The sequence below is a fragment of the Micromys minutus genome (assembly GCF_963924665.1).
Source record: "Micromys minutus genome assembly, chromosome: X".
NCBI classification, from domain to species: Eukaryota; Metazoa; Chordata; class Mammalia; order Rodentia; family Muridae; genus Micromys; species Micromys minutus.
Genome location: NC_137970.1, coordinates 89,921,016 through 89,948,046, shown reverse-complemented (window position 1 = coordinate 89,948,046; position 27,031 = coordinate 89,921,016). Strand labels below are relative to the sequence as shown.

The 27,031-nt window shown below is 35.9% G+C and overlaps 1 protein-coding gene across 2 annotated transcripts in view; it reads right to left on the bottom strand.

Annotated features, from left to right (window-relative positions):
* WDR44 (WD repeat domain 44) overlaps positions 1-27,031 on the bottom strand; it is a 101,670-nt gene that overhangs the window by 35,442 nt on the left and 39,197 nt on the right. For both annotated transcript variants that reach the window (XM_080909539.1, XM_080909540.1), the window contains 6 exons: positions 22,231-22,305; positions 6,100-6,742; positions 5,215-5,345; positions 4,151-4,246; positions 3,338-3,474; positions 2,494-2,577 (listed from right to left, as the gene is read on the bottom strand). In XM_080909539.1, coding sequence (XP_080765665.1) covers positions 2,494-2,577; positions 3,338-3,474; positions 4,151-4,246; positions 5,215-5,345; positions 6,100-6,742; positions 22,231-22,305 — 1,166 coding nt within the window. The remainder of the gene's footprint in view (positions 1-2,493; positions 2,578-3,337; positions 3,475-4,150; positions 4,247-5,214; positions 5,346-6,099; positions 6,743-22,230; positions 22,306-27,031) is intronic.

Below are 27,031 nucleotides of genomic sequence, written 5' to 3'. Positions count from 1 at the left end.
ATCATCCTGAATGAGATAACCCAGACACAAAAGAACACACATGGTATGCACTCACTGATAATTGGATATTAGCCCAAATGCTCAGAATATCCATGATACAACTCACAGACTATATGAAGCTTAAGAAAAAAGACCAATGTGTGGATGCCTCAATAGAAGGGTGAACAAAATAACCACAGAAGTAGAGGAAGGGAGGGGCTTGAGAGGATGGGAGGAAAAAAAACATAGGGGAAAGATCGGGTATAGGAAGGGACAAGAGAGAAATACAGAAGGTCAGGAAACTGAATAGAAATAGGTAGCAGTGGGGGATGGAGAACTGGGGGAAACCTCTAGTAACTCCCAGATACCAAGAAAGCAAGAGGTTCCTAGGACCCAACAGGGATGACATTAGCTGAAATACCCAGCAAAGGGGAGATAGAATCTTTTGAGACCATATCCAGTAGATAGACACAGCCCCAAGTTGAGGGATGGGGACACCCACCCATCTCAAAAATTTAACCCAGCATTGCTGCTCTTTAAAGGAAATGCAGGGACAAAGAGTGGAACAGACACTGAAGAAAAGATCATCCACAGACCAAGCCACCTGGAGATCCATCCCATCTGCAGACACCAAAGGCCAACACTATTGCTAATGCCAAGAAGTGTTTGCTGACAGAAGTCTGATATATAGCTGTCCCCTGCAAGGTTTTGCCAGATTCTGACCAATACAGATGTGGATGTACACAGCTAAGTACATCAGACTTAGCATGAGGTCCCCAATAAAGGTGTTAGAGAAAGGACTGAAGGAGCTGAAGGGGATTGAAACCCCATAGAAATAACAATATTATCAACTAACCTAACCCCCCAGAGCTTCCAGGGACTAAACCACCAACCAAAGAGTACACAGGGCTGAACCCATGGCTAAAGCTGCATCTGTAGCAGGGGGATAGCCTTATCTGGAATCAATGCCCTTGGTCCTGTGGAGGCTGGATGCCCCCAGCATAAATGGAATGCTATGGCTGTGAGGCAGGAACAGAGGGAGGGAGGGGTGTGTGTGGGGGATCACCCTCATAGAGGCAAAGAGGAGGGGAGATGGGATAGGGGATTGTGAAATGGAAACTGGGGAGGGGGACAACATTTGAAATGTAAACAAATAAAATGACCAGAAAAAAAGAACAAAAAAAAAAAAAAAAAGAGAGAGAGAAAGGAAATCAGCAGGAAGGGAGGGTAAGAAAAGGAAATAGGGTTGGCTATGAGCAAATAAATTATATACATGTATGAAAATGTCATGATGAACAACATGTATAATATGTGCTGATAAAATCCTTTGCTTTTAAAATTAGAAAACAGCATTATGTCCAAGCAATATTGCAAGGATGTGATCCTCTTATAAGTTTAAGATAGATCAATGACTGGCGATGGTAATTAGTCGGAGCAACAGACAATACCAATGGGATGGTGGTAATATAAGGTAATAATATCATATTAGAAGGTTCAGAATGAGTGTAACTAGTGGCTGTATAGGAGATATGTGGAGAAAGAGGATCACTCCTCCACTGTTGGTGGGGTTGTAAGCTGGTACAACCACTCTGGAAATCAGTCTGGTGATTCCTCAGAAAATTGGACATAGTACTACCTGAAGATCCAGTTATACCACTTCTGGACATATACCCCAGAGAAGCTCCAACATCTAACAAAGACACATGCACCACAATGTTCACAGCAGCCCTTTTAATAATAGCCAGAAGCTGGAAAGATCCCAGATGTCCTTCAGTAGATGAATGGATACAAAAATTGTGGTATATTTACACAATGGAGTACTACTCAGCTATCAGAAACAATGACTTTATGAAATTCCTATGAAAATGGATGTATCTAGAAAATATCATCCTGAGTGAGGTAACCCAGTCACAAAAGAACTGACATAATATGCAGTCACTGATAATGGGATATTAACCCCAGAAAGCTCTGAACACCCCAGAAACAACTCACAGACTATATGAAGTTCAAGAAAAAACAAAGGCCAAAAACAAAAAAACAAAAAAAAAAGAAAATGAAAAACCATTATGCTTAATATTTACACACCAGGAAAACTTTGACTATTTCCAGGTTACATCCTGTTTTACATGTACTTTATGCTCATTATAACTAGTAAGATTTTAATGCACACTATCAAACCTTTAAAAAAAATCAAGTACTGATAATAATGTATTCATATACTTTTATGCAAAAATGCTTAAAATCTGTACATTTATCTTTGTTTTTTAAAATAGTTGCTCAATTTATAAAAAATTACAACAAAAGTAAAAATAAATAAATAAAACACTTCTCTTTTTATGTTTTTATTGTTTTTTTTTAAAAAGGAGATAAACCTCTTTAAAAGACCTACGTCACAATAATGAAAAACGTGACCAAGAACATTTTCATTTCATTTTTTGATTAAAAATATACCTGGCAATTTTATTAGCTTTCTAATACACACTTAAAAAGAAGAAGAGATGTAGTCTAACTCACGTTTTCTGTTTTAACCTTCCACCATCAGTATCCGTTTGTTGTGACTGTAACTTTTCTTCATCATCTGACTGTGTGGCATCATTGCTGCAAGAAGCAGAATTGATTTGAACAAAAAACATTTTCATTTTCAAAAATGTTCTTTAATGTTTATTTGTTCAGTTACTAATAAGAAAATTTATCTTGATAAATTTTATCTAACTTCAAATTAATGAAGAACTGGAGAATTACTAAATAGTTTTCAAGATTAAAGAATGGAATATTAAAGCAAGCTGCAATGTGTGAAATTTAAGTTAACGCAAGTTAGTAGCTGATGATATCCTACTGAAACAAGGCTGTGCATACTACTAATAAAGTAACTTATAGATAGCTTTTATCTTAGTTCATCAGGTACGATATATATTAAACTTAATAAAATACTTGCTTTTCTAGAACTTATTCCTTTGACTGCATTACATAAAAAATATCAGGCACCTCATTCTAAAGCAATTTTTCTGACTGCAATAAACACTACAAATATTTAGAAAGCGAAGTTTTAGAAAATTAAGTGCTCCTCACAGTTAGGGTTTTAGTCTTAATGTATTGTTTTAATATCATCTCTAGCATAAATCATTTAAAAGACAAGAAAGTAAAGAGTATGAGATTATTAAAGATTTAGAATAGTCTCCCAAAATAACTATATGTCTATAACAGAGATAAAAGGCAAAAATACATAGTTGAACTAATTTTACATTTATATTAAAACAGAAAATTTAGTTTAACTAAATAGGTACAGTTGTAGTTCACAAACCTAAATAGTCACTACTGCATTGCAATACAGTAAATGCTAAATAACCTTAAGTCATACCTTACATACTCCTTTGTCCTTCTCATGATGTGCAGAGTGAGAGGATTAATACCTGTTGGTAACTTCTCTTCAGCAAGACTTAAAGGTATTTCTTCTCCAGTATCCAGGTTCTTAATCATCACACTGGCTAAAATTTCCTGGATGCAAAAAGAAAAATCAACCTTAATTTTCTTTTAAAATTATTTTGAGTTGTATGTACAGACATATATAGCTACTGATTTTCTAGACTTAGTCATATAAGGTACTGATCTATCAAGCCATCATATTGCCACCAATAAATATATACAAATGTAAAATGTAAATTAAAAATAGTGTAAATTATTACTGTAACATAAAGCATCAGAGTGTTAACAATTTATTTTTTTTCTCTTTTTTATTAGATACTCTGTATTTACATTTGAGATGTCATCCCTTTACCCCACCCAGCTCTTATCCCCCCTCCCCCTCCAGTTGACTTCACAAAGGTACACTCCCTTCAGATCCCTCTCTCCACCCCATTGCCTTGTCATTCCCCTACAATGGGAAAACATGCCCTCCCTGGAACAAAAGTCTCTTCTCACATTGATGCCAGATACTACTATCTTCAGCTATATATGCAACTAGCTAGAGTCATATAGATACACCTGAGCATGCTTGCAGCTAACCATTGGTCTGAACTCAGGGATCCAATTGCTAAAGAACGGACCTAAGGAATGTTAACAATTTCTAAGTGTAGTTTATCGTCTTTATGTACATTTATAATATTATATAACCAACACCATGATCAATCTCTAGTCATTTTCCTATTATGATTTTTACATTTTATGTTTTTACCTCATCAGTAAGCTCTCTCCCAGAGTTGGATCTAGGTCTCTGAGGGCCTATCACTTCACCTGCTACTGTCTGCACATCAGGTGCTTTTCCATTTTCCTAAAATCATAATGATATAAACAGACAGTCTGAAACAATTTCTATAAATTTTAATTATTCATTACTATATGCACTTCTATAAAATTCCACAAGTCAGATAAAAGAGCCTACTGAACATTTAAAAGACAGACTTTAGTCCTTTATTATTCTCTCATACTGAAAGACATTAGATACCAAAACTACTGCTGCTCATGAAATCATGCCTTAGTAGTATTACAAATACATGTTTTATTTGAACCCATCTAAAACAGTTCTCTATTAAGATTGTAATTAATTCGGGACATATGTGGATACTGCTGAAGAAGGGTTAGGACAACGTCTGTTTATATAAAAAGCTAGACAACAAATACGTTAAAAATTTTACATACAGTTGTCATTGCATATTTTTTACATTAAAAACAATATCTTAAAAAGGCAAACACAAAATCCTACAAAAGCACACTGTTTTTGACCTCTACTGTATTGTTATACAAGATGGTCTTGTCACATTTCCAGGTCTGTTAACTACCTCCCCCCCCCCCCACTTAGCTACTTTATAAATTATCCTGAGTTCCAGAATTTGGCTGTGGTAAAATGCTATGCAGTATTTTTGTATAGCCAACAGCCTAGTGCATAATCTTTTTATGTCTTGGAAAGGTAACATACATTTAACATGGCAGCAGCTATTTTTATAAATACCATAACCTGCCACACACTTGGCATATAGTAGCACATTCATTCTTGCAGAAAACATTCAAGATGGGCAATTTCCCCCTGTTTTATCAGTGAGACCTCTAAAAATCACATGCTAAATAGCTAGCTAACCTCACTAAACTAGTTCATAGCCAAGTTAGACATGAAAGCAAAGTGGTCAGGTGTCAGGAACAAAAAAAAATATTTGGCCTAGAAAAAAAAGAGTTTCAATAGTTATATCAGCCAGCTATATAGTTTGAATTCATCTATATCAAATACAACAGTAATTCACTAACCTGGGCAGTAACTATTTTATCTCCACTGGTAGCACTTGCTAAATCGAGAGAAGGTTGAGAATCTCTAACTGTACTCTCTGAAGCCATACTTGTAGTTAGCAGAGAATCAGATGTAATATTGTCTTTGGGTACTGAAATGACAATAAAACTAATAATAGTAACAACAATAATGACAATACTTATGATAGAACAATAATACCAACATTTTTATATACACACACACGTACACACATGCCTATTCAAGCAACTGTACACACACACACACACACACACACACACACACACCAAGTCACACACACCAAGTGCTTTTAACCTTTAATTTTTGTAACAAGTGTAAGAACAGTGACTTTCACTGCTACTTTTCTTTATTGAAAAACCATGCTTCAAATGAATTATTTAACTTCATCAAGACTACACTTTACGCATTCAAGATCTAGGATTTAAATTAAAGTTTTAAGTTTTCCAATTCCATTTTCTTTCCACAATTGCCATGCAAATTCTTAGAAGGTAAAATGTGTGAAAGTCTGGAGTTTGTCAAGATATTTAGTAATATTATTGTAACTTATTACCACTATAATACCTTTCACCTTTTATCAACTTATTCAAGACATAATTTATATAACCTAGCTATCTGTGTTTTTTTCTTTAGCACAAACTGAAACAAAAGTAGAAAAGTTAGCTGAAAATCGTAGAAAATGTCTATGCCTGGAAGATGGAGGCAGAAGGAGGTCCATAAGTTCAAGGTTAGCCAACATAGTAAAGTCCATGATAGCCTGGATGACATAAATAGACCCACTCTTACTTCTCCCTTATCCAAAGCAGAAACATTGAATTTTCAACTCTCATCTTCTTACCCAACCAAAATGTTTCTCAATTAATACTTGCCATCCAGATCAGGTGTTTTAAGAGTCTCAAGCTCCAGTTCACTTTTCTTTTTTCTTGGTGGTGGTGCAGGTCGAGATGGAGGTGGGGGTCTAGGGGGCGGAAAATTAGTTGGTGGAGGTGGGCGTGCAGGAACAGGTTTCTTTGTACTGGCTACTATATCAGGTTCTGGAGTAAGGTGCCTTGGGGGTTTGGCGGGAGCCACTTCTTCTGCAGCAGCATCTTTAGTAGATGAAGCTTCTAAGGATGCAGGATCTAGAACATCATCTTCTTTGATTTCCACTGCATCCTTATTCAATATTTCAGTTTCTAGTTCACAAGCATCAAGTTGCTCAGCCGAACTTCCTTCAGTTAAATTATCAGTTTTATCTACTGTTTTCTCATTCTTCTCACAGGTGTCATCAGAAGGAAAACATCTTTGTGTTTCTAGTTCAGTTTCTTCAGCTACATTCTGTCTGTCTGTCTTTTCGAAATCTTGTTGTAGTTCATGCTCTATGGCTAATAGTCCAGGTATATTAGTAAATTCTGTCCCAGCCACAGAAGGGCCAGCAGTAGCCAGATCAGAAAGTCCTTTTCCTTTGGAATCCAAAGAGTCATCTTCCAATTGTAGTACTTTCTGACTTTCCTCAATAATACTTTCAATTATCTAATGAAAAGTTAAAAAAGTTTTAAAAATAATGAAGCTATTTACAAGAACAAAATAATATCCAAGTCAGTATGTGTCAGGAAATGTTTACAACACTTTATTGATTTTAATCTTTACAATAATATATATGGAATTTCACTTCTAATTTCATCATTTTACACATGAAGGAACTACAGTATACATGGACCAAGTGATTTGTCCAATGTTTTAGAGCTAGTCAGTGATAAAAGGAGCACAAACCCTAAAAGTTTGCTTCCAGAATCTATACTTTCAAACAGCATAATAGAGGATTTATGTTAATACAGTCACAAAATTCAGTCAACCTTGTAAGCTGAGTCATATATCTTCCTATGAAGACTCCAATTGTCAAAAGTTCATTTACATAGCTCTGCCACACTACACACTATCTACAACACTCTCTGCTACCTCTAATTAACAAAATCCACTTATGATAAGAGTTAAATTTGTTTCAGTCTGAACTCAAGAGTATAGGAGACAAGCCAGCAGATGCAAGGCAATGAACATTCTTGAACTGTAAGTAAGGCTTCATTCTTCAGACTGAGGACAGATCTATGAAAAAAGCTCAAACATCAGCCCACATTGCTTCTCTTCCATTTCTCATGTCTAAGAGAAAATGCATACAGGTTAACTATATCCTCAAGTAATATTTAGAAGAAAATATATCTTCTACCCAGTCTTTTTTAAAACTTATTTTTATTTTATGTACATGGGTGTTTTGCCTGCATGTGTGTCTATGCAAGGGTGTTGGATCCCCTGGAACAGGAGTTACAGAACATTGTAAGCTGCCATGTGGGTGCTGGGAACTGAACTCAGTGTTCTTTTCTTTTTCTTACAACTTTATTAAAAAACCAAACAAACAGATACATGTACTGATTATTAAAAGCATTTTAGCATAAAGATATATGAATACATTTTGTCAGTACCTGATTTTTTAAATGTTTGATAGTATGCATTAAAATCTTACTATTTACAAAGATTTGAGGCATCTCTCTAGCACACCTCTTCTACTCAGTGTTGTCATTACTAATATATTAAATCCCCAGATCTATTCCTCCTTCTACTGTCCCAACTATGTATATTTTCTACTTTCTCAGTTCCCCAGCTGAGTACATTAACAGAGTAGTCCCAGACATATGATTATCAGCTTCTTTTTTGTTTTTTACAATTCCACACCAGTAGGACTGATAATCACTGCTGTTCAGTAAGATTCACCTTGATATCCCAGAATATTGCAAGTAATAGTTTTTTTGTCTTAAAAGTTTTAATACTAAACATTACCTCATTTTTACCACATATAATATTTACTAAGGCTCAAAATGTTTATCGAGTTAGGTGTTTAATCAGCATTAATGACTTCAGTGATAACAAAAATCAAATAACAATGTGTGAAAATGAATAAAATGGGCTATTGTAGAAGAGGAGATGGAGGAAATTTAAGAGCCAGAGTCAGTAAATGACTGACTACAAGGAAACTGACTTCAGGATAAAACAGGGCAACTTAAGTATAAACTCACAGTGGTTGTGACACTATATATAAGACCTGTGCAAGAGTTCAAGTCAGACCAAATCCCAGCATGAAGAGAAGTTGTGGGTACAAAGTTCCACCCATGCCCACGGAGAGGCTACTGGCAACTGACAACTATGTGGAAAGGAAGGGTCAATTTTCTCTAAGAGCTTCCATTGTAAGCTGATCATGCTCCAATAGAAGACCACCCATCCAAGAATATATGGGTCACAAAAAAAGGATTTAAAGAGTTTTTAAAAAAGAGAAGACAAAATTTGATAGGGAGGAAAACGGGTAAATTTGGGAGGAGTTAGGGAGAAATGAGTATTTTGAAAACACATGCAATTCTCAAAGAAGTAATAATTTTTTTTAAAGAATGACTAAAATACGAGGACATAAACTCAGCTGGGTATAATATAATTTTTAAAAAGCCTGGTAGCCACCTAGTGTTTACTAGGCTTTTGGTTTGCTCTTCAGTACCAGGGGAAAGGGAAGGCAGGTTTGGAAGTAAATGGGAAAAATTTTTAAAAAGTAACCCAGCAGTTTTATAAGCTGAAGGGAAGTTAGGCACAGGAGATTAAGATAACAGAATAAAGTTTGAGAGTTCTAGAGAAAAAAAAGGAAAGAAAGACTACAGTGTGTCACATCCAGTATACATCATCAGAGGTCTCAGAAGACAGCTGAATTATCTCTTTTACATATGAAAAATTCTGAAGCCAAATCATTAGAAAATTTGCCCGAATGCCTTATAGTTAGTAAAAAGAAGACCAAAACTTGAAATTCCATGCAAAACTTTGGATAGGAAAAAAGTATACTTAATGCTCAGCAAGAGATGATATGAAATAGAAGAAGATTAAAAACACGTTTGCAAGAGCCAGGCCACAGCCATCATGACTAGCAGCCCACCCACACACTGCTAAGTACCCAGAGAAGCCTCAGAAGTACTCTCACACCTGAGCTCAGGAGTGAATCCCTAGTTCCTCTCCACTGACTATCCTAGGAGAGACCTCCAGGAACTCTTGGGGCTCAGGTAGCATGGTACTTCCTGGGAACGAACTGTTCCAGCATGCATCTGTGCCCAGAGCCAGAGCCCATCCACTGCCATCCAAACTCACAGCCTACTCACAGAGAACTGAACACCCAAGAGGAATCTCCCTCCTGAGCTTACAGGCCCACAGACACACAGGAGAGACAAGTTCCAATCAGAGACAACAAGATCACCTAGCATCACAGGTAACAAGATGGCAAGAGACAAAAACACCAGACATTAAGCAATGGAAAACAAGACAACCTGGCAACATCAGAACCCAGTTCTCCCACCATAGCAAGTAATGGATATCCCAATTCACTGAAAAAAAAATGAAAACAAGATGTGAACGTAAAAATATTACTTCATGATGATGATGGAGATCAAAACTAGCACATGAATAACTCCCTTAAAAATTTACAGGAAACCAGGAGAGTATACATATGAAAATAAAACCCTTAAAATTGAAATATACACACACACAAACACACACACACACATACACACACCCACACACACAAATAAAAATAAACTTAAAGAGCTACAGAAAAAAAATGCAACCAAACAGGTGAACAAATTGAAAACTAAAATAGAAACAATAAAGAAATCACAAAAGGAGACAACTCTGGAAACAGAAAACCTAGGAAAGGGATCAGGAGTCATAGATGTAAGCATCATCAAGAGAATACAAGAGGTGGAAGAGAGAATATTCGGGACAGAAGATAACATAGAAAACATTGACACATCAGTCAGAGAAAATGAAAAAAAAAAAAATGAAAAAAAAATGAAAAAACTCCTAACCCAAAATATCCAGGAAATCCAGGACACAATGAGAAGACCAAACCTATGGATATTAGGTGTAAAACAGAGCAAAGACTCCCACCTAATAGACCCAATAAATATCTTCAACAAAATAATAGGAAAAAACTTCCCTAACCTACAGAAAAAGATGACCTAAACGTACAAGAAGCCTACAGAACTCCAAATAGATATGACCAAAAAAGAAATTCCTCCTGACACATAATAGTCAAAACACCAAATGTTCAAAATAAAGAAAGAATAATAAAAGCAGTAGGGAAATAAGAACAAGTAACATATAAACACAGACTAATCAGAATTACACCAGAGTTTTCAACAGAGACTATGAAAGCTAGAAGATCCTGGCCAAACATCATACAGACCCTAAGACAACAAAAATGCCAGCCCAGGTTACTATACCCAGAAAAACTCACAATTACCATAGAGGGAGAAACCAAGATATTCCAGAATAAAACCAAATTTACATAATAACTGTCCATAAACCCATCCCTGCAAAGAATAATAGATGGAAAATTCCAACAAGAGGAAAACTATACCCTAGTAGAAGCAAGAAAATAATATTCTTGCAACAAACCCAAAAGAAGAAAAGCAAACAAACATAATTCTACCTGTAACAACAAAAATAACAAGAAACAACAATCACTATTCCTTAATATGTCATAATACCAATGGACTCAATTCCTCCAATAAAAAGACATAGACAATAACACTATAAGACATAAACAGGATCCAGCATTTTGCTACATATAGAAAATTCATCTGAGCAACAAAGACACTACCACAGAGTAAAAGGATGAAAAAAAATCCAAGTAAATGGTCTCAAGAAACAAGCTGAAGTAGGCAGTTGAATATCAAATAAAATAGATTTTCAACCTAAAGATATCAAAAAAGATAAGGAGGAAACTTGTTAGTCATCACAGGAAAACTCTATCAAAATGAACTCACAATTCTGAACATCTATGCTCCAAATACAAAGGCACACACACTGATAAAAGAAATTCTACTAAAGTTCAAAGCATATATTACACCACACACAATAAAAGTGGGAGACTTCAACACCCCACTCTCATCAATGGACAGATCATTGAAGCAGAAACTGAACAGAGACACAGCGAAACTAACAGAAGTTATGAACCAAATTTAACAGGCATGTATAGAACATTTCATCATAAAACAAAACTATATATCTATATCTATATCTATATCTATATCTATATCTATATATATATATATATATATATATATATATATATATATATATATGCTTTCTATTCAGCACCTCATGGTACCTTCGCCAAAATTAACTACAGAGTTAAACAGGCCACAACAAATACAAGAAAATTGAAATAATCCCATACATCTTATCAGAGCACCACTGATTAAGGCTAGTCTCATAGCAACAAAAACAATAGAAAGGCCACATACTCATGGAGTCAGAAAAATGCTCTACTCAATAATGATTGGTTAAGGAAGAAATAGTGAAAGAAATTAAGAATTTTTAGAATTAAACAAAAATGAAGGCACAACATACCCAGACATTTGGGTACTGCAATGAAAGTAGTACTAAGAGGAAAACTCATAGTTTTGAGTGCCTCCAAAAAGACACAGGAGAAAGCAAAAACTTGAAGCTTGAAAGCTCTAGAACAAAAAGAAGCAGATAAACCTACAAGGAGTAGAAGGCAGGAAATAATCAAACTGGAGCTAAAGTCAATAAAGTAACAACAAAAAGATCTATACAAAGAATCAACAAAACCAGGAGGTAGTTTCTTTGAGAAAATCAACAAGATCTATAAACCCTTACCCAGACTACCCAGAGGGCACAGAAAGAGTATTCAAATTGACAAAATCAGAAATGAAAGGGGAGTCATAACAACAGAAACCGAAGAACTTCAAGAAATCATAAGATCCTACTACAAAAGCCTATACTGAACAAAACTGAATAATTTAGAGGAAATGGACTAGTTTCCTGACAGACACCAGTTACCAAAGTTAAATCAGGACCAGACAAACCATCTAAATAGTCCCATAACTCCTAAAGAAATAGAAGCAGTAATCAAAAGCCTCCTAACGAAAAAAAAAAAAAAAAAAAAAAAAAAAAAAAAAAAAAAAAAAGCCTAGGACCAGATGGGTTCAATGAAGAATTCTATTTGACCTTTATAGAAGCCCCAATACCAATACTCCCAAAATTATTCCACAAAATAGAAACAGAGGAAACACTACCCAACACATTCTTGGAAGTTACAATTAAGCTCATACTTAAACCACACAAAGATCCTACAAAGAAAGAGAACTTCAGACCAATTTCCCTATAGAACATAAATGCAAAAATATTCCATAAAATTCTTGCAAACGGAATCCAAGAACACATCAAAACGATCATTCACCATGATCAAATGGGCTTCATCCAAGGGATGCATGGATGGCTTGATATAACGAAATCCATCAACATAATCTACTATATAAAGAATATCAAAGAAAAACAAAAACAAGGATCATCTCATTAGATGTTGAGAAAGCATTTGAAAAAATTCAACACCCCTTCTTTTAAAAGTCTTAAAAGATCAAGAATTCAAGGCCCATAACTAAACATAGCAAAAGCAATATATAGCAAACCTGTAACCAACATATAACTAAATGGTGAGAAACTTGAAGCAATCCCACTAAAATCAGGGACTAGACAAGACTGCCCACTCTCTCCCTACCTACTCAACATAGTACTGGAAGCCCTGGCCAGAGCAATTAGACAGCAAAAGGAAGTCAAAGGGATAAAAATCAGGAAGGAAGAAGTCAAGGTATCATTATTTGCAAATGATATGATTGTATATGTAAGTAACCCCAAAAAGTCCATAAGAAAATTCCTACAGGTAATAAACAACTTCAGCAAAATGGACAGATATAAAATTATCTCAAACAAATCAGTAGACTCCCTCTACTCAAAGAATAAACAGGCTCAAAAAGAAATTAAGGAAACAACACCCTTCACAATAGTTACAAACAAGATAAAATACCTTGGTATGACCCTAACCAAGCATGTGAAAGATCTGTATGACAAAAACTTCAAGTCTCTGAAGAAAGAAAATGAAGAAGATCTAAGAAGATGAAAGATCTCCTCCCCAATAAAGAGACTTAGACTATCAGACTGGATACATAAACAAAATCCAGCCTTTTGCTGCATACAGGAAACTCATCTCAGAGACAGACAGAGACAGACACTATCTCAGAGTAAAAGGGTGGGAAAAAAACTTCCAAGCAAACAGCTCCAAGAAGCAAGCTGGAGTGGCTATTCTAATATCGAATAAAGTAAATTTCCAACCAAAAGTTATCAAAAAAGATAAGGAAGGACACTTTTTACTCATTACCAGGGAAATCTGTCAGGAGAAACTCTCAATCCTTAACATATATGCTCCAAATAAAAAAGCACCCACATTCATAAAAGAAACCCTACTAAAGCTCAAAAAATACATTTCACCCCACACAATAATAGTGGGAGACTTTAATACCCCACTCTCACCAATGGACAGATCAGGGAAACAGAAACTGAACAAGGACACTGCAAAACTAGCAGAGACTTTGAACCAACTAGAATTAATATATACAGAACATACTATCATAAAGTAAAAGAATACACCTTCTTCTCACCACCCCATGGCACCTTCTCGAAAATTGACCACATAATTGGACACAGAATGAGCCTCCATCGATATAAGAAGATTGAAATACTCCCATGCATCCTCTCAGATCACTATGGTCTACAGCTGGTCTTTAACAACAACAAAGACAACAAAAAGCCCACATACACATGGAAACTATACAACGCTCTGTTAAAGGATAGCAGGGTCAAAGAAGAAATAAAGAAAGAAATTAAGGATTGTCTAGAATTCAACGAAAACGAAAACACAACATACCCAAACCTATGGGATGCAATGAAAGCAGTATTGAGAGGAAAACTCATAGCCCTAAGTGCTTCCAAAAAGAAACTGGAGAGAGCTCACATCAGTAACCTGACAGCACAGCTAAAAGCCCTAGAACAAAAGGAAGCAGATATACCCAAAAAGAGTAGACGGCAAGAAATAATCAAAATTAGGGCAGAAATAGACCAAATAGAAACAAAAAGAACCATTGAAAAAAATCAACAAAACACAGTTGGTTCTTTGAGAAAATCAACAAGATTGATAAACCCCTAGCCAGACTAACTAGAGGGCAAAGAGAGAGTATCCAAATTAACAAAATCAGAAAGGAAAGTGGGGACATAACAACTGAAACTGAGGAAATTCAAGAAATCATCAGATCCTACTACAAAAACTTATACTCCACAAAATTGGAAAATCTGGAGGAAATGGACGAATTCCTAGACAGATACAAGGTCCCAAAGTTAAACCAGGACCAAGTAAACCATCTAAATAACCCTATAACACCTAAAGAAATAGAAGAAGTCAACAAAAGCCTCCCAACCAAAAAAGCCCAGGTCCAGACGGGTTCAGTGCAGAATTTTATCAGACATTTATTGGGGATATAACACCAATACTCGCCAAACTATTCCAAAAGATAGAATCAGATGGAATATTACCCAACTCATTATTTGAGGCTACAATAACCCTCGTACCTAAACCACACAAAGACCCTACAAGGAAAGAGAACTTCAGACCAATCTCACTTATGAACATTGATGCAAAAATACTCAACAAAATCCTTGCAAACTGAATCCAAGAACACATCAAAACGATCATTCATCATGACCAAGTAGGCTTCATCCCTGGGATGCAGGGATGGTTTAACATAAGGAAATCCATCAATGTAATCCACCATATAAACAAACTCAAAGACCAAAATCACATGGTCATCTCACTAGATGCTAAGAAAGCATTTGACAAAATCCAACACCCCTTCATGTTAAAAGTCCTTGAAAGAACAGGAATCCAAGGCCCATACTTAAGCATAATAAAAGCAACATACAGCAAACCAACAGCCAACATCAAACTTAATGGTGGGAAACTTGAAGCAATCCCACTAAAATCAGGGACTCAACAAGGCTGCCCACTCTCCCCTACCTATTCAACATAGTACTGAAAGTCCTGGCTGGAGCAAATAGACAGCAAAAGGAGATCAAGGGGATACAAATCGGAAGAGATAAAAACATCACTCTTTGCCGATGACATGATAGTGTACTTGAGTGACCCCAAAAATTCCACCAGAGAACTCCTACAGCTGATAAACAAGTTCATCAAAGTGGCTTGATACAAAATTAACTCAAACAAATCAGTAGCCTTCCTATACTCAAAGGACAAACATGTGGAGAAAGAAATTAGGGAAAAGGTACCCTTCACAATCGTCACAAAAACTATGAAATACTTTTTCATAGTGTGACTCTAACTAAGCAAGTGAAGGACCTGTATGACAAGAACTTCAAACCTCTAAAGTAAGAAATTGAGGAGGATCTCAGAAAATGGAAAGATCTCCCATGCTCATGGATTGGAAAAATCAACATCTTAAACATGGCCATCCTACCAAAAGCAATCTACAGATTCAATGCAATCCCCATCAAAATTCCAACTCAGTTCTTCATGGAATTGGAAAGATCAATGTGCAATTTCATATGGAATAACAAAAGACCTAGAATAGCGAAATCCATCCTCAACAACAAAAAAATATCTGCGGGAATCACTATCCCTGACCTCAAGCTATATTACAAGGCAATTGTGCTGAAAACTGCATGTTACTGGTACAGAAATAGGCATGTGGATCAATGGAATAGAATAGAAGATCCAGAAATGAGCCCTCATGTATATGGTCACCTGATTTTTGACAAAGGAGCAGTAAACATTCAATGGAAAAAGGACAGCCTATTCAACAAATGGTGCTGGTCCAACTGGCACTCAGCATGCAAAAGAATGAAAATAGACCCGTTCTTATCTCCTTGTACAAAGCTCAAGTGTAAGTGGATCAAAGATCTCCACATTAAACCAGATACACTGAAACTATTAGATGAGAAAGTAGGGAAAACCTTAGAACACATAGGTACAGGAGAAAATTTCCTGAACAAAACACCAATGGCTCAAGCTCTAAGGTCAAAGATTAACAAATGGGACTTAATGAGATTGCAAAGTTTCTGTAAGGCTAAAGACATCGTCAAGAAAACAAAACGGCAACCAACGGAATGGGAAAAGATCTTTACCAACACCACATCAGATAGAGGCCTAATATCCAAGGTGTACAAGGAACTCAAAAAGCTAGACACCAGAGAATCAAATAACCCTATTAAAAAATAAGGTACAGAGCTAAACCAAACGTTTTCAGTTGAGGAACACCGAATGGCCGAGAAACACCTGAGGAAGTGCTCCACATCCTTAGCCATCAGGGAAATGCAAATCAAAACAACCCTGAGATTCCACCTCACACCAGTCAGATTGGCCAAGATCCAAAACTCAGATGACAGCAGATGCTGGCAAGGCTGCGGAGAAAGAGGAACACTTCTCCACTGTTGGTGGGGTTGCAAGCTAATACAACCACTCTGGAAATCTGTCTGGCGATACCTCAGAAAATTGGATATAGTACTACCTGAAGACCCAGCTATTCCACTTCTGGGCATATACCCCAGAGACACTTTAATACACAACAAAGATATATGCACCACAATGTTCATAGCGGCTCTATTTATAATAGCCAGAAGCTGGAAGGAACCCAGATGTCCTTCAGAAGACGAATGGATACAAAAATTGTGGTACATATACACAATGGAATACTACTCAGCCACCAGAAACAATGACTTAACCAAATTCTTAAGAAAATGGCTGCATTTAGAGAATATCATCCTGGGTGAGATAACCCAGTCACAAAAGAACAGACATAATATGCAGTCACTGATAGTGGGATGCTAACCCCAGAGGCTTGCACTCCCCCAGAAACAACTTACAGACTGTATAAAGTCCAAGAAATAAAGAAAACAAAACAAAACAAAAAAAATATTTACAAAACAAGAAAACTTTAACTATTTCCATGTTACATTTTGTTTTATATGTACTTTAGCTCATTGTAACTATTAAGTTTTCAAGGCATACAATCAAACCTTGAAAAAAATCAAGTACTGACTAAAAAATATATTCATATAGTTTTATGTAAAAATTATGTTAAAATCTGAAAAAAAGTACTGACAAAAAAATGTATAATTTTAAGCAAGAAATGTTTAAAATCTGTACATTCATCTTTTTTTGTAAAAGAAAGTTGTTAAAAAAAAAGGAAGATCTTCATGCTCATTGATTGTAAGAATCAACATAGTAAAAATGACAATTTTGCCTAAAGCAATCTACAGATTCAATGAAATCCCCATCAAAATTCCAACTCAATTTATCATAAGGTTGGAAAGAGCAATTTGCAAATTCATTTGCAGTAACAGAAAACCCAGGATAGTGAAAACTATTGTCAACAATAAAAAAACTTGTGGGGGAATCGCCACCCCTAAGCTCAAGCTACATTACAGATCAATTGTGCAAGTGGATCAATGATCTCCACATAAAACCAGTTACACTGAAAATATTAGAAGAGAAAGTGGGGAAGAGCTCAACATCCCTAATCATCAGGGAAATGAAAATCAAAACAAGCCTGAGATTCCAATTCACACCAGTCAGAATGGCTAAGATCAAAAACTTAGATGACAGCAAATGTTGGCCAGGATTTAGAGAAAAAGGAACACTTCTCAACTCATAGTGGGATTGCAAGCTGGTACAACCACTCTGGAAATCAGTCTGGCAGTCCCTCAGAAAATTGAACATAGTACTATCTGAAGACCCAGCTATACTACTCCTGGATATATACCCAAAAGATATTCCAACATTTAACAAAGACACATGTTCCAGTTCCACAATGTTCATAGCAGCCTTATTTATAATAGTTAGAAGCTGGAAAGAACCCAGATGTCCTTCAACAGAGGAATGGATACAGAAATTATAGTACATTTACACAATGAATCAGCTATTAGAAACAATGACTTTATTAAATTCCTAGGCAAATGAATGGAACTAGAAGCTATCATCCTACGTCAGGTAACAAAAGAACATATATGGTATGCACTCACTGATAAGTGGATACTAAACCCCAAAAGCTGAGAATACCCAAGAAACAATTCACAGAACTTATGAAGCTCAAAAAAAAAAAAAAAAGGAAGCCAGAATGTGGATGCCTCAGTCCTCCTTAGAAGGGAGAACAAAACTCTCAGGGGAGGAAATGCAAGGTCCAATAGAGGAGCAGGTATTGAAGAAAAGATTATTCAGAGGCCGCCTCACCTGGGAATCCACCCCATATGCAGCCACCAAACCCAAGCACTATTGCTGATGCCAAGTAGTGCTTACTGGCAGTAGCCATATATGGATGCCTCCTTGGAGGCTCTGCCAGAGCCATACTGATACAGAGGAGGATACCTGCAGGTAACCATCAGACTGAATATGAGGACCCCAATGAAAGAGCTAAAGAAAGGACTGGAGGACCTGAAAGGGTCTGCAACCCCATGGGAAGAACAACATTATCAACCAACCAAACCCTCCACAACTCCCATGGACTAAAACACCAACCAGTGAGCACACATAAAGAAACTCATGGCTCCAATTGCATATGTAGCATTGTCTGACATGAATGGAAGAAGAGACCTTGGGTCCAGTGAAGGCACGTTTCCCAGTGTAGGTGAATGACAAGGTACTGAGGTGGTGAGGGTGGTTGGGAGAAGGAGCACCTTTATGAAGGCAAGTGGAGAAGGAAGGGGGAATGGGAGTGGGGAAAAAGGGGTAACATTTCAAAAGTAAATACAGAGAATATCCAATAAAAAATTAAAGATAACAAAAAACAAGTATGCAAATAAAAGGAAGATATTAGAAAAGGGGGTTTTTCAGACTTCTTAGCCCCATATGTCTATATACAGAAGAAAACAAGGGGGTGCTGTGTGTCCCCAATAAGAGCAAGGTTATTATAAAGGTTTGACATACTCACTGAGTATAAGAGAAAGGCCAGCACTATAAAAGTAAGGTGTCAAAATGAGGTTGAAAATCCATGTCTTCCCTAATCTGCTCTCGTCTCACTTTTCTCCAACTTTATTATTCACTATCACATGAATATGATACACAGACTAGAGAGGGTGACTCCACCTAGTCACTTTACTCACACCACAGATCCATCAGACACATTTTTTTATCCTGTTGATGATAGAGACTCCTACCATACATATTTATAATGCTGAATACAGTCATTTTCTATGGATTTGGGAGCAAGGAAGGAGGCAGGAGAGAAAACAGTATTAAAAGCAACCAAGATGATGACACCAGTGTAGTTTAAGCATCAAACTCTCTGTGCTTTCCAGGTGGTTATAAAATGAAACCTATGTACTTTAATATGACACAGGCATCCTCATTACATAGACTTAATTAGATTATTCAAACATTCTGCACATTCCACATCTCTAAACCACTGGTAACATCCTTCCTCTTTTATCTCTGTCCACCAAAATCTTATCTATTCATCAAAAATCAGCTTAAATGCTACTTTCCCCATAAGGTTACCTTTGTGCCTGTCATCAAATAGGAGATAGTTTATTTTGGGGTACTTACGATATTTTGTACTTATGATATTTGTAGTTTAACATTTATCTTCATCTAATTTCCATATTTTCTTTTTGGCATGTTGTTGTATAAAAGCTGGTTTGAAACTCCTGATATAGCTCTAGATGACCCTGAATTTTTCTGATTCTCTTACCTCCACAACCTAAATGCTTGTTCCACCATGTCTGGTTATGTTTATTCAAATTCTTCTACAAAAATGTAAGCTACTTAAAGGCAGGGTAGTTAGTATTATACTCCTACAGTCTTTATTAGTAACTTAAAGAATGATTAATTCATCTAAAAAGGCTAGAACCTTAAAAGAGTATTATTAAGTCTCATTTTATGTCCCAGAAAATTGTCTCACTAGTTTTTCAGTTTCTATTTAAACTCTGTTTCAAATCACCTTTTGGGCATTAACTATAGACAGGATAAGTTGTAAGTAGGAAACTAATTTTTTAAAGGGAGAAATTAAAAACTGGAGTGGTGATAAACACTATAATCCTAGCACTTGAGTGACTAAGACAGCAGGAGGAGGAAAATCATAGCAAAAAAATAAACAAGTTTCAAAATTAAAAATGGCTAAATGCAATTTAAAAGATTTGGCAGAAGCATATTAATGATATGTAACTATGAAGGAAATATAAACATGGTAAGAATAAATTTCTGCTGGGTAGTGATGGTGCACACCTTTAGGCAGATTTCTGTGAGTTTGAAGCCAGCCTGGTCTACAGAGTGAGTTACAGGACAGCCAAGCCTATATAGAGAAACTCTGTCTCAAAAACAACAAAAGAAAACAAAAGCCAAAGCCAAAAGAAAGAAAACAAACAAAAAGTATACCAGAATAAAGTGTAGAATAAAATTCTATCTACAGTGTTATCAGGAAGAAAATAAGTATATGCAAATGGTTGAGAACCAAGATTAAATCATGAAAAAAAAAGCAGTTCCATTTCTGTTCTATATGCTAATACATAAGAATACCTCTTCTCCCTCCGGAATCTTTTCTATAGAATAAAGTATGATTAGAGTTAAAATCCAGTCTGTTGTATTTATACATTTTATAAGGGTAGAATCGCAGTTCTCCATTGACAGCAATTTTGCCCCCAATCCATACTATGTATGTGTTGATACTTGGAGACTTTTTTAGCTATTATGATTAAAGAATGATGAGAACACAACTGGTGCCCAGGTAGGTAGAGGAACTGTAAAATATATACGACACTGGCTACTTCCCTTTACAACAAGAAATATGTATGAAGAGTGCTACTGCTGGAGAAACTCTGAGAATGAGCTGTTTTGCTGAACTCTAGAAACTTAATTGGTTGGAACAATGCCCATGGACCAGAAAACACTTAAAACTTGTATAAGAAAATTAATACAAATATCTTTTTCTTTGGATGTTACACTGCTACTATAAACTACCACAAGCATCCCATTTTACAATGCTTTTGGGTTTCCTCTCTTTTAAACATTTATTTATTTGTTTGTTTGTTTGCACACCAGAAGCTGTCCTCCCTTCCTGGTCCCCCTTTCCCAGAGTCAGCATGGCTGTCCTCTGAGATCCCTCCCTCACTCTATCTTACTCATTTAAAACAGGGTGCATTGCTGAGTCTGAAGTTTTATGTCTAGCTTACAGACCAGAAAACTCTATGGGATCAACCTGTGTTCATCCTTGCACTCCTAAACATAATAAGCACATACAGTCACAACCAGCATTTTTTATATAGTTTCTGGGAAATTGAACTCAGGTCCTCATGCTTAAACAGTATGTGTTTTTGCCCTCTAAGACATCTTCCCAACCCTAAAATCTATATCTCTCTTTTGTAAACTAACTTCTGGAGCTTCACAGCACTGATTATTTAAAAGATACTATGGACACTATCAGTGTAAGGTCTTTCTGGTACCTCTAACTCCTAAAGATATCATAAAATTTCTACAATGAGCCTTTCAGTATCTGTACTTTGTTGTTATTTTGAGATGATCCTAACTATCCCTAGCTGTCCAGGAACTTGCTATGTAGATCAGGCTGACCTCAAACTCCTAGAGATCAGGTTTCCTCTAGCTCCCAAGTCCTGAGATTAAAGGTGTGCAGTGCCACATCTAATCAGCTTCTGTAACTTTTAATAGTAAACTCATGACTAAGAAAAGCCTAAACCAATAATTACAACCATATTTTGCTATTGGTGTTACTGTTTTGATTTTTTGAAACAGAATCTCCCTTTGTAGGCCTGGCTGATTTGGAACTCACTAGGAAGATCACAGATTGCTGAGATTAAAGGCCTTTGCCATAGTGCTTAGCAGCCATATTAAACAAACAAACAAACAAACAAACAACTATTTCAAGGATGAATTACCAAGTAGAAGATGATATGACTTCTCAAAAGTCAATGTCCCTTGTACCTTAAAGCTGACAGACATCTACTAAAACAATTACTATGTGTAGAATAGCATGCTCAAACAATACAGAAACCATTCTACTTTAAATATGTCATATAAATGTGATGCCCCCTACAAACTAAAGTTGACATTATATCTTTCCAACCTTTTTAGATACATCTTGTCTCAATTCTTGTACAGGGGACTCATTTCCAGCTTTGTTTGCTGTACTCTCTGTTTCCTGTTGAAAGGAAGAGAAAACCAAATGAGAACATCCTTTATTTAAAACCTTACTCAAAAATGGTGGAAAGGGGAAAAATACAGCATTAACCAAAGCAAAGAATACATAAGAACATCTCTCAAAAAGTAAAATAATAAAGTAATAATACTAATCACACCAAAGAAATATAAAAGTTACCCACAGATGGTATGCCACTGTGATTTGCAAAAAAAAAAAAAAAAAAAAAATCAGCAAATCTTTAATTTTCACTTTTAAATGTTAAAATTGAGCCTAACTTTTAGCAAAGGCTTATTTTTATTTAATATGTATTAGTGTTCTTCCTGTATTGCGTGTGTATGCATATGTATATTCATAAAATATAAGCTATTCAGTCTGTATAATGCTACTTGTGTATATATTTTCATGATTGACTACTTGATATTGGATAACGAACTAGTACTTTGCCCTGGGAAGAATATTTGCCCCATTTTCAGCATTTCTTAGTTTATACAGTTCTTTATGTAGGGCAGAGCCTTGTGGAAAAGAAAGCAGTTTTTAAAAGAGTATATTTATTTATTTACCCATTTTAAAATTTTATGCGTAGAACTGTTTTGCCCAAATGTACATATATGAATGTATATATGTGCATGCATGATTTCCTGGGACTGGAGGACTAGTGGCTGTAAGCTTTCATATGCCTGCTAGAAATCAAACTTGGGTTCACTGTGAGAACAAGCGCACTTAACCACTGAGTTATCATTACAGCTCCAGGTTAGTTTTAAACTAAAGATCTATTAAAATCTTAGTAAAGAGAACTTGAACAAAGAAATAAAAAATTTGAAATATTATCTTTAATATAGCACATGAGAAAGAACTGTCAATCCTATCAATTTTAAGTATTTTAATTCAATTATCTTTCAAATGTTTATTATCTAAAAATCAAAAGCATTTTAAAAGATAATTTAATGGAAAATTTTCTCATTTAATCTTAGCAAAAATATACATGAAAACTTCTTAAGCAACAATTTGATTTGTTTTCATTAATATTTACAAAGATCCTAGGTTAATACCCTTACACTAGCAAAAACTGCTAGGTAGTAATCAGATTTCAATTTTATATGGATTAACAATACTTTTTTGACTTTGAACTTAAATGGTAGCAAGCTGATATGTCTAACGTTAAAAGGAATCATATGGTACCAGCCAAAAGACCTAATCTCTAGGAAAGGGAGTTAATCAAAATGCTTCTTAGTAAAACCTAAGCATATATAAGTCAATCATATGTTTCATGGGGAGAAAAAAATAACAGTAGTTAACTATATATATACTTTTTCTGATAACATATCAGGCTGGGAGGATAAGACTATGGAAGTTATGCATGTGACATGACAAAATCACCTAGGTACTTGATACTTGAGACAGTCTTCAGTATCTTCTTATGGGGTGGGGGTGTTTAATACTGAATCATAAAACTTACTAAGTCCCAGCCTTCCTAATATCATGCCATTCCTCTAACCCCTAGGTATCACAGTATCAGAAACATGCTTTCATAAAAGGCACAATTCATGATTCACGTTTTAGTCATCCATGCAGATAGTATGCTCTACTTGTGTTGGTTAATAGAGTTGCTTACATTTTCTCCAGGATCTGTAATTACATGATTGAACATTTTACTTTTAATATGCTACTCTCAGTTCATCCATAAACTCTGTTCTATTTGCCCCTCCTAGGAATACCCATGTGTCCTCTACCCAGTCCCTTCTTTATACCTAATATCTCTATGGCTACAGATTGCAGTTTGGTTATCATTTATTTAATGGCTAATATCCATATATAAGTGGATACATACCATATTTATCTTTCTGGGTCTGGGTTATATCACTCAGGATGGTTGGCCAAGAACGGGAGGATCAGGAAATAATGGAGAAAATGGATGTTTTGGAGGGAAGTAATGCATGGAAAGACTGCTAGAACTTAGGTGCATTTGGTGTTATGGAAACCTAGTGCAGTAGAAAGTTCCTAAAAGCATACAAAGGCAATCCTAATGAAGTTTCCAAATAATGAGGGAGACAAAGTCACAAACTAGCCATCTTTTGTCAGCAAATAAAGCTTCCAGTACCAGAACTGGGTTAGATCTGATTGAGTTGTTGGCCACTGAAATCCCCAAGCTACCCTGCCTACTGCCACAACAATGATTACTATCCTTAAACTGACAGCAAGGTGCCACTGCTGAGGACAACACCCACACCACTCACTGAACATAGAGGTCAATTTGGTGCCTACATAGAACCTTCACCCCTACCTTCTAGTGTCACTGTACAGGAAAGTACCCTGCAGGTTACCAAAAGTGAAACATAAAAGCCAACCTAGCCACAAAACCTTTGTTCTACAATGCTGCCCTGCCAGCAAATTATGTTAGATAAATGTTGAAACAAAGCTTGTGAGAATAACCAGCCAATGTTTCATTTGACTTAAGGTCCACTCTATGAGTTAGAACCCATACCCAACACTTCTTGGGTGATCAAGAAGCAGACCAGGTTAAAACCAAATAATACTGTTTTTTTTTTAAAGTAGTGATAAAATGACTCCTAATGATAGTCTGTTATAAATTCAACTATCATTAGACAACCTTCCTATTGCAGCAGATGGGAACAAATTAAGACATTCACAGCCATATATTATGTGGAGAGAAAGGCCTTAGAACTAAGTGAAATGTCCCCATCAAATCCCTCCACTCAAGGCTCAGGAAACCCCATAAAAGAGAAAGCAGAAAGTGTGTAAGAGCCAAGAGCACAAGGCCCTCTAAATCAACTGTGCAAATCTCATATGAACTCAGAGAGACTGAAGCAGTAAACACTGATCATGCATGAGTCTTTACCACGTTCTTTGTGTATATATTATAGGCTTAAGTTTAGTGTTCTTATGTGACTCCCAAGTAGGTGAGTGAGTGTGTCTCTGATTCTTTTGCTTTCCCTTGGGCTTCTTTTCCATCTGTTGGTTTGCCTTGTTAACTTCCATGTGACAGTTTTGTTTTATCTTACTATATTTTATCATGTTTTGTTTTGCTGTTATCTCATAAAAGACTATATTTTCTATTGAGAGATAGAAAGGGAGCACCTCCAGATATGAGGAGAAGGGTGAAACTGGAATGAGTAGATGGAGCGGAAACTGTAATCAGAATAAATTGTATAAGACTCTATTTTCAATAAAATAATGCAAAAGGGTTTGTGAAAACTCATTTTCACAATTAATTTGTACAAAACTGATTCATCTATACTCACAGAAATATTTGTTATTTCTGTGTTATCTATGAAAGACCTTTAAGCTAGGTGTATAGAAACAGTATCTCACAATTGTCACCTCAGTATTTTAGAGGCCAGAGCAGGGGGGTTTGTTGGCAATACAAGGCCAGCCTGGCTACACAGTTAAGTTCCTGGATGGATAGAGAACACTAAGCTACAAATAGTAAATATATACAAAGAAATTCAGAAAACACATCATGAAGGAGATACAAATGAGCAGGAAACGGTACATGGGAGGTTTTGGAGGAAGAAATACTATAATTATAATCTCAAAATGAAAAATTGATAAAATTTAATAAAAACTAGTTGATAGAATTAAATTCATTAATTCTATCAACTAGTTTTTACTAGTGAAGAGAGGGATATTTAATAGAGATTAAAGTTACAAAAAACTTTCATCAACTTTCTGCTGAGAAAATAATAAAAAAGAAACAATTATTAATGGCTATCATATCCACCCATCCATTCCTTTCAATGTTATTTCCATTGTCTCTTTATCGGAGGCAAAATAATCTCAAATTCAAGGTTACCATGGGCTATATAGTAAGACCTTGTTCTCCACCCCCCACCTCTCTGTCTTTGCTTTAAAATGATACAGGATAGAATTCTTAGCTTGCCATCTAAGGCTCATCACAACCTTCTCCATTATTTCAGCATTCTATAACTGAAGCTTCTACAGATGTCACACTAGTTAAGTGTTTTGAATGCTTCCAGCAAATGCCATCCCTTGACATATTAGTTCACACTGTTGTTACCTAACACAGTATCTTGCCAATGGTATTCTATCTAACCATGCAATGTCCCAATTTTCTAATCTTAGCACACTTCTATCTTCTTTTTTAAAAGGCTTTTTATTTCCGACGTTAACAGTGCTCTTATGGCTGCTACACTGTGTTCTCTTCCTTCTTGAAATACTCAGCATTTAGTCTGTTCTACAGAAACCAAGACCATTTATCCCTTTCCATAGGTATCTATAATATGAGACTGTAAAATTACCACAAACCAGGACCTTTATTTGTACCATTTGAGATATTTGAAGGTGGGAAGCTGGAGAGAAGTCAATATTGAAAGCACTCTGTGCTTTCCCACAGAAGCAGAGTTCAGTTATCTGCACCCACATCTGGGTGGCTCACAACTGACTATAATGCTAACTCCATGGGCTCCAATGCTCTCTTCTACTCTCTGTGTGGTCTATATACACAGAGACACATACACATATAAAACTAAATTGTTAAAAAGGATACCTGTAGATATGTCCCACATACATAAAACATACTCAGTAGCCTCAGAATATGTACATCACACACTACTAAGCAATGAACATGAACACAATGCTTATAAATGCAACATGTTTGATGCATCTCAATACTTTCAGCTAATTTCATAGGGGCATATACTATATGATTACAGAGATAAAAAACAAATTTGAAAATGATGTGGGTTGT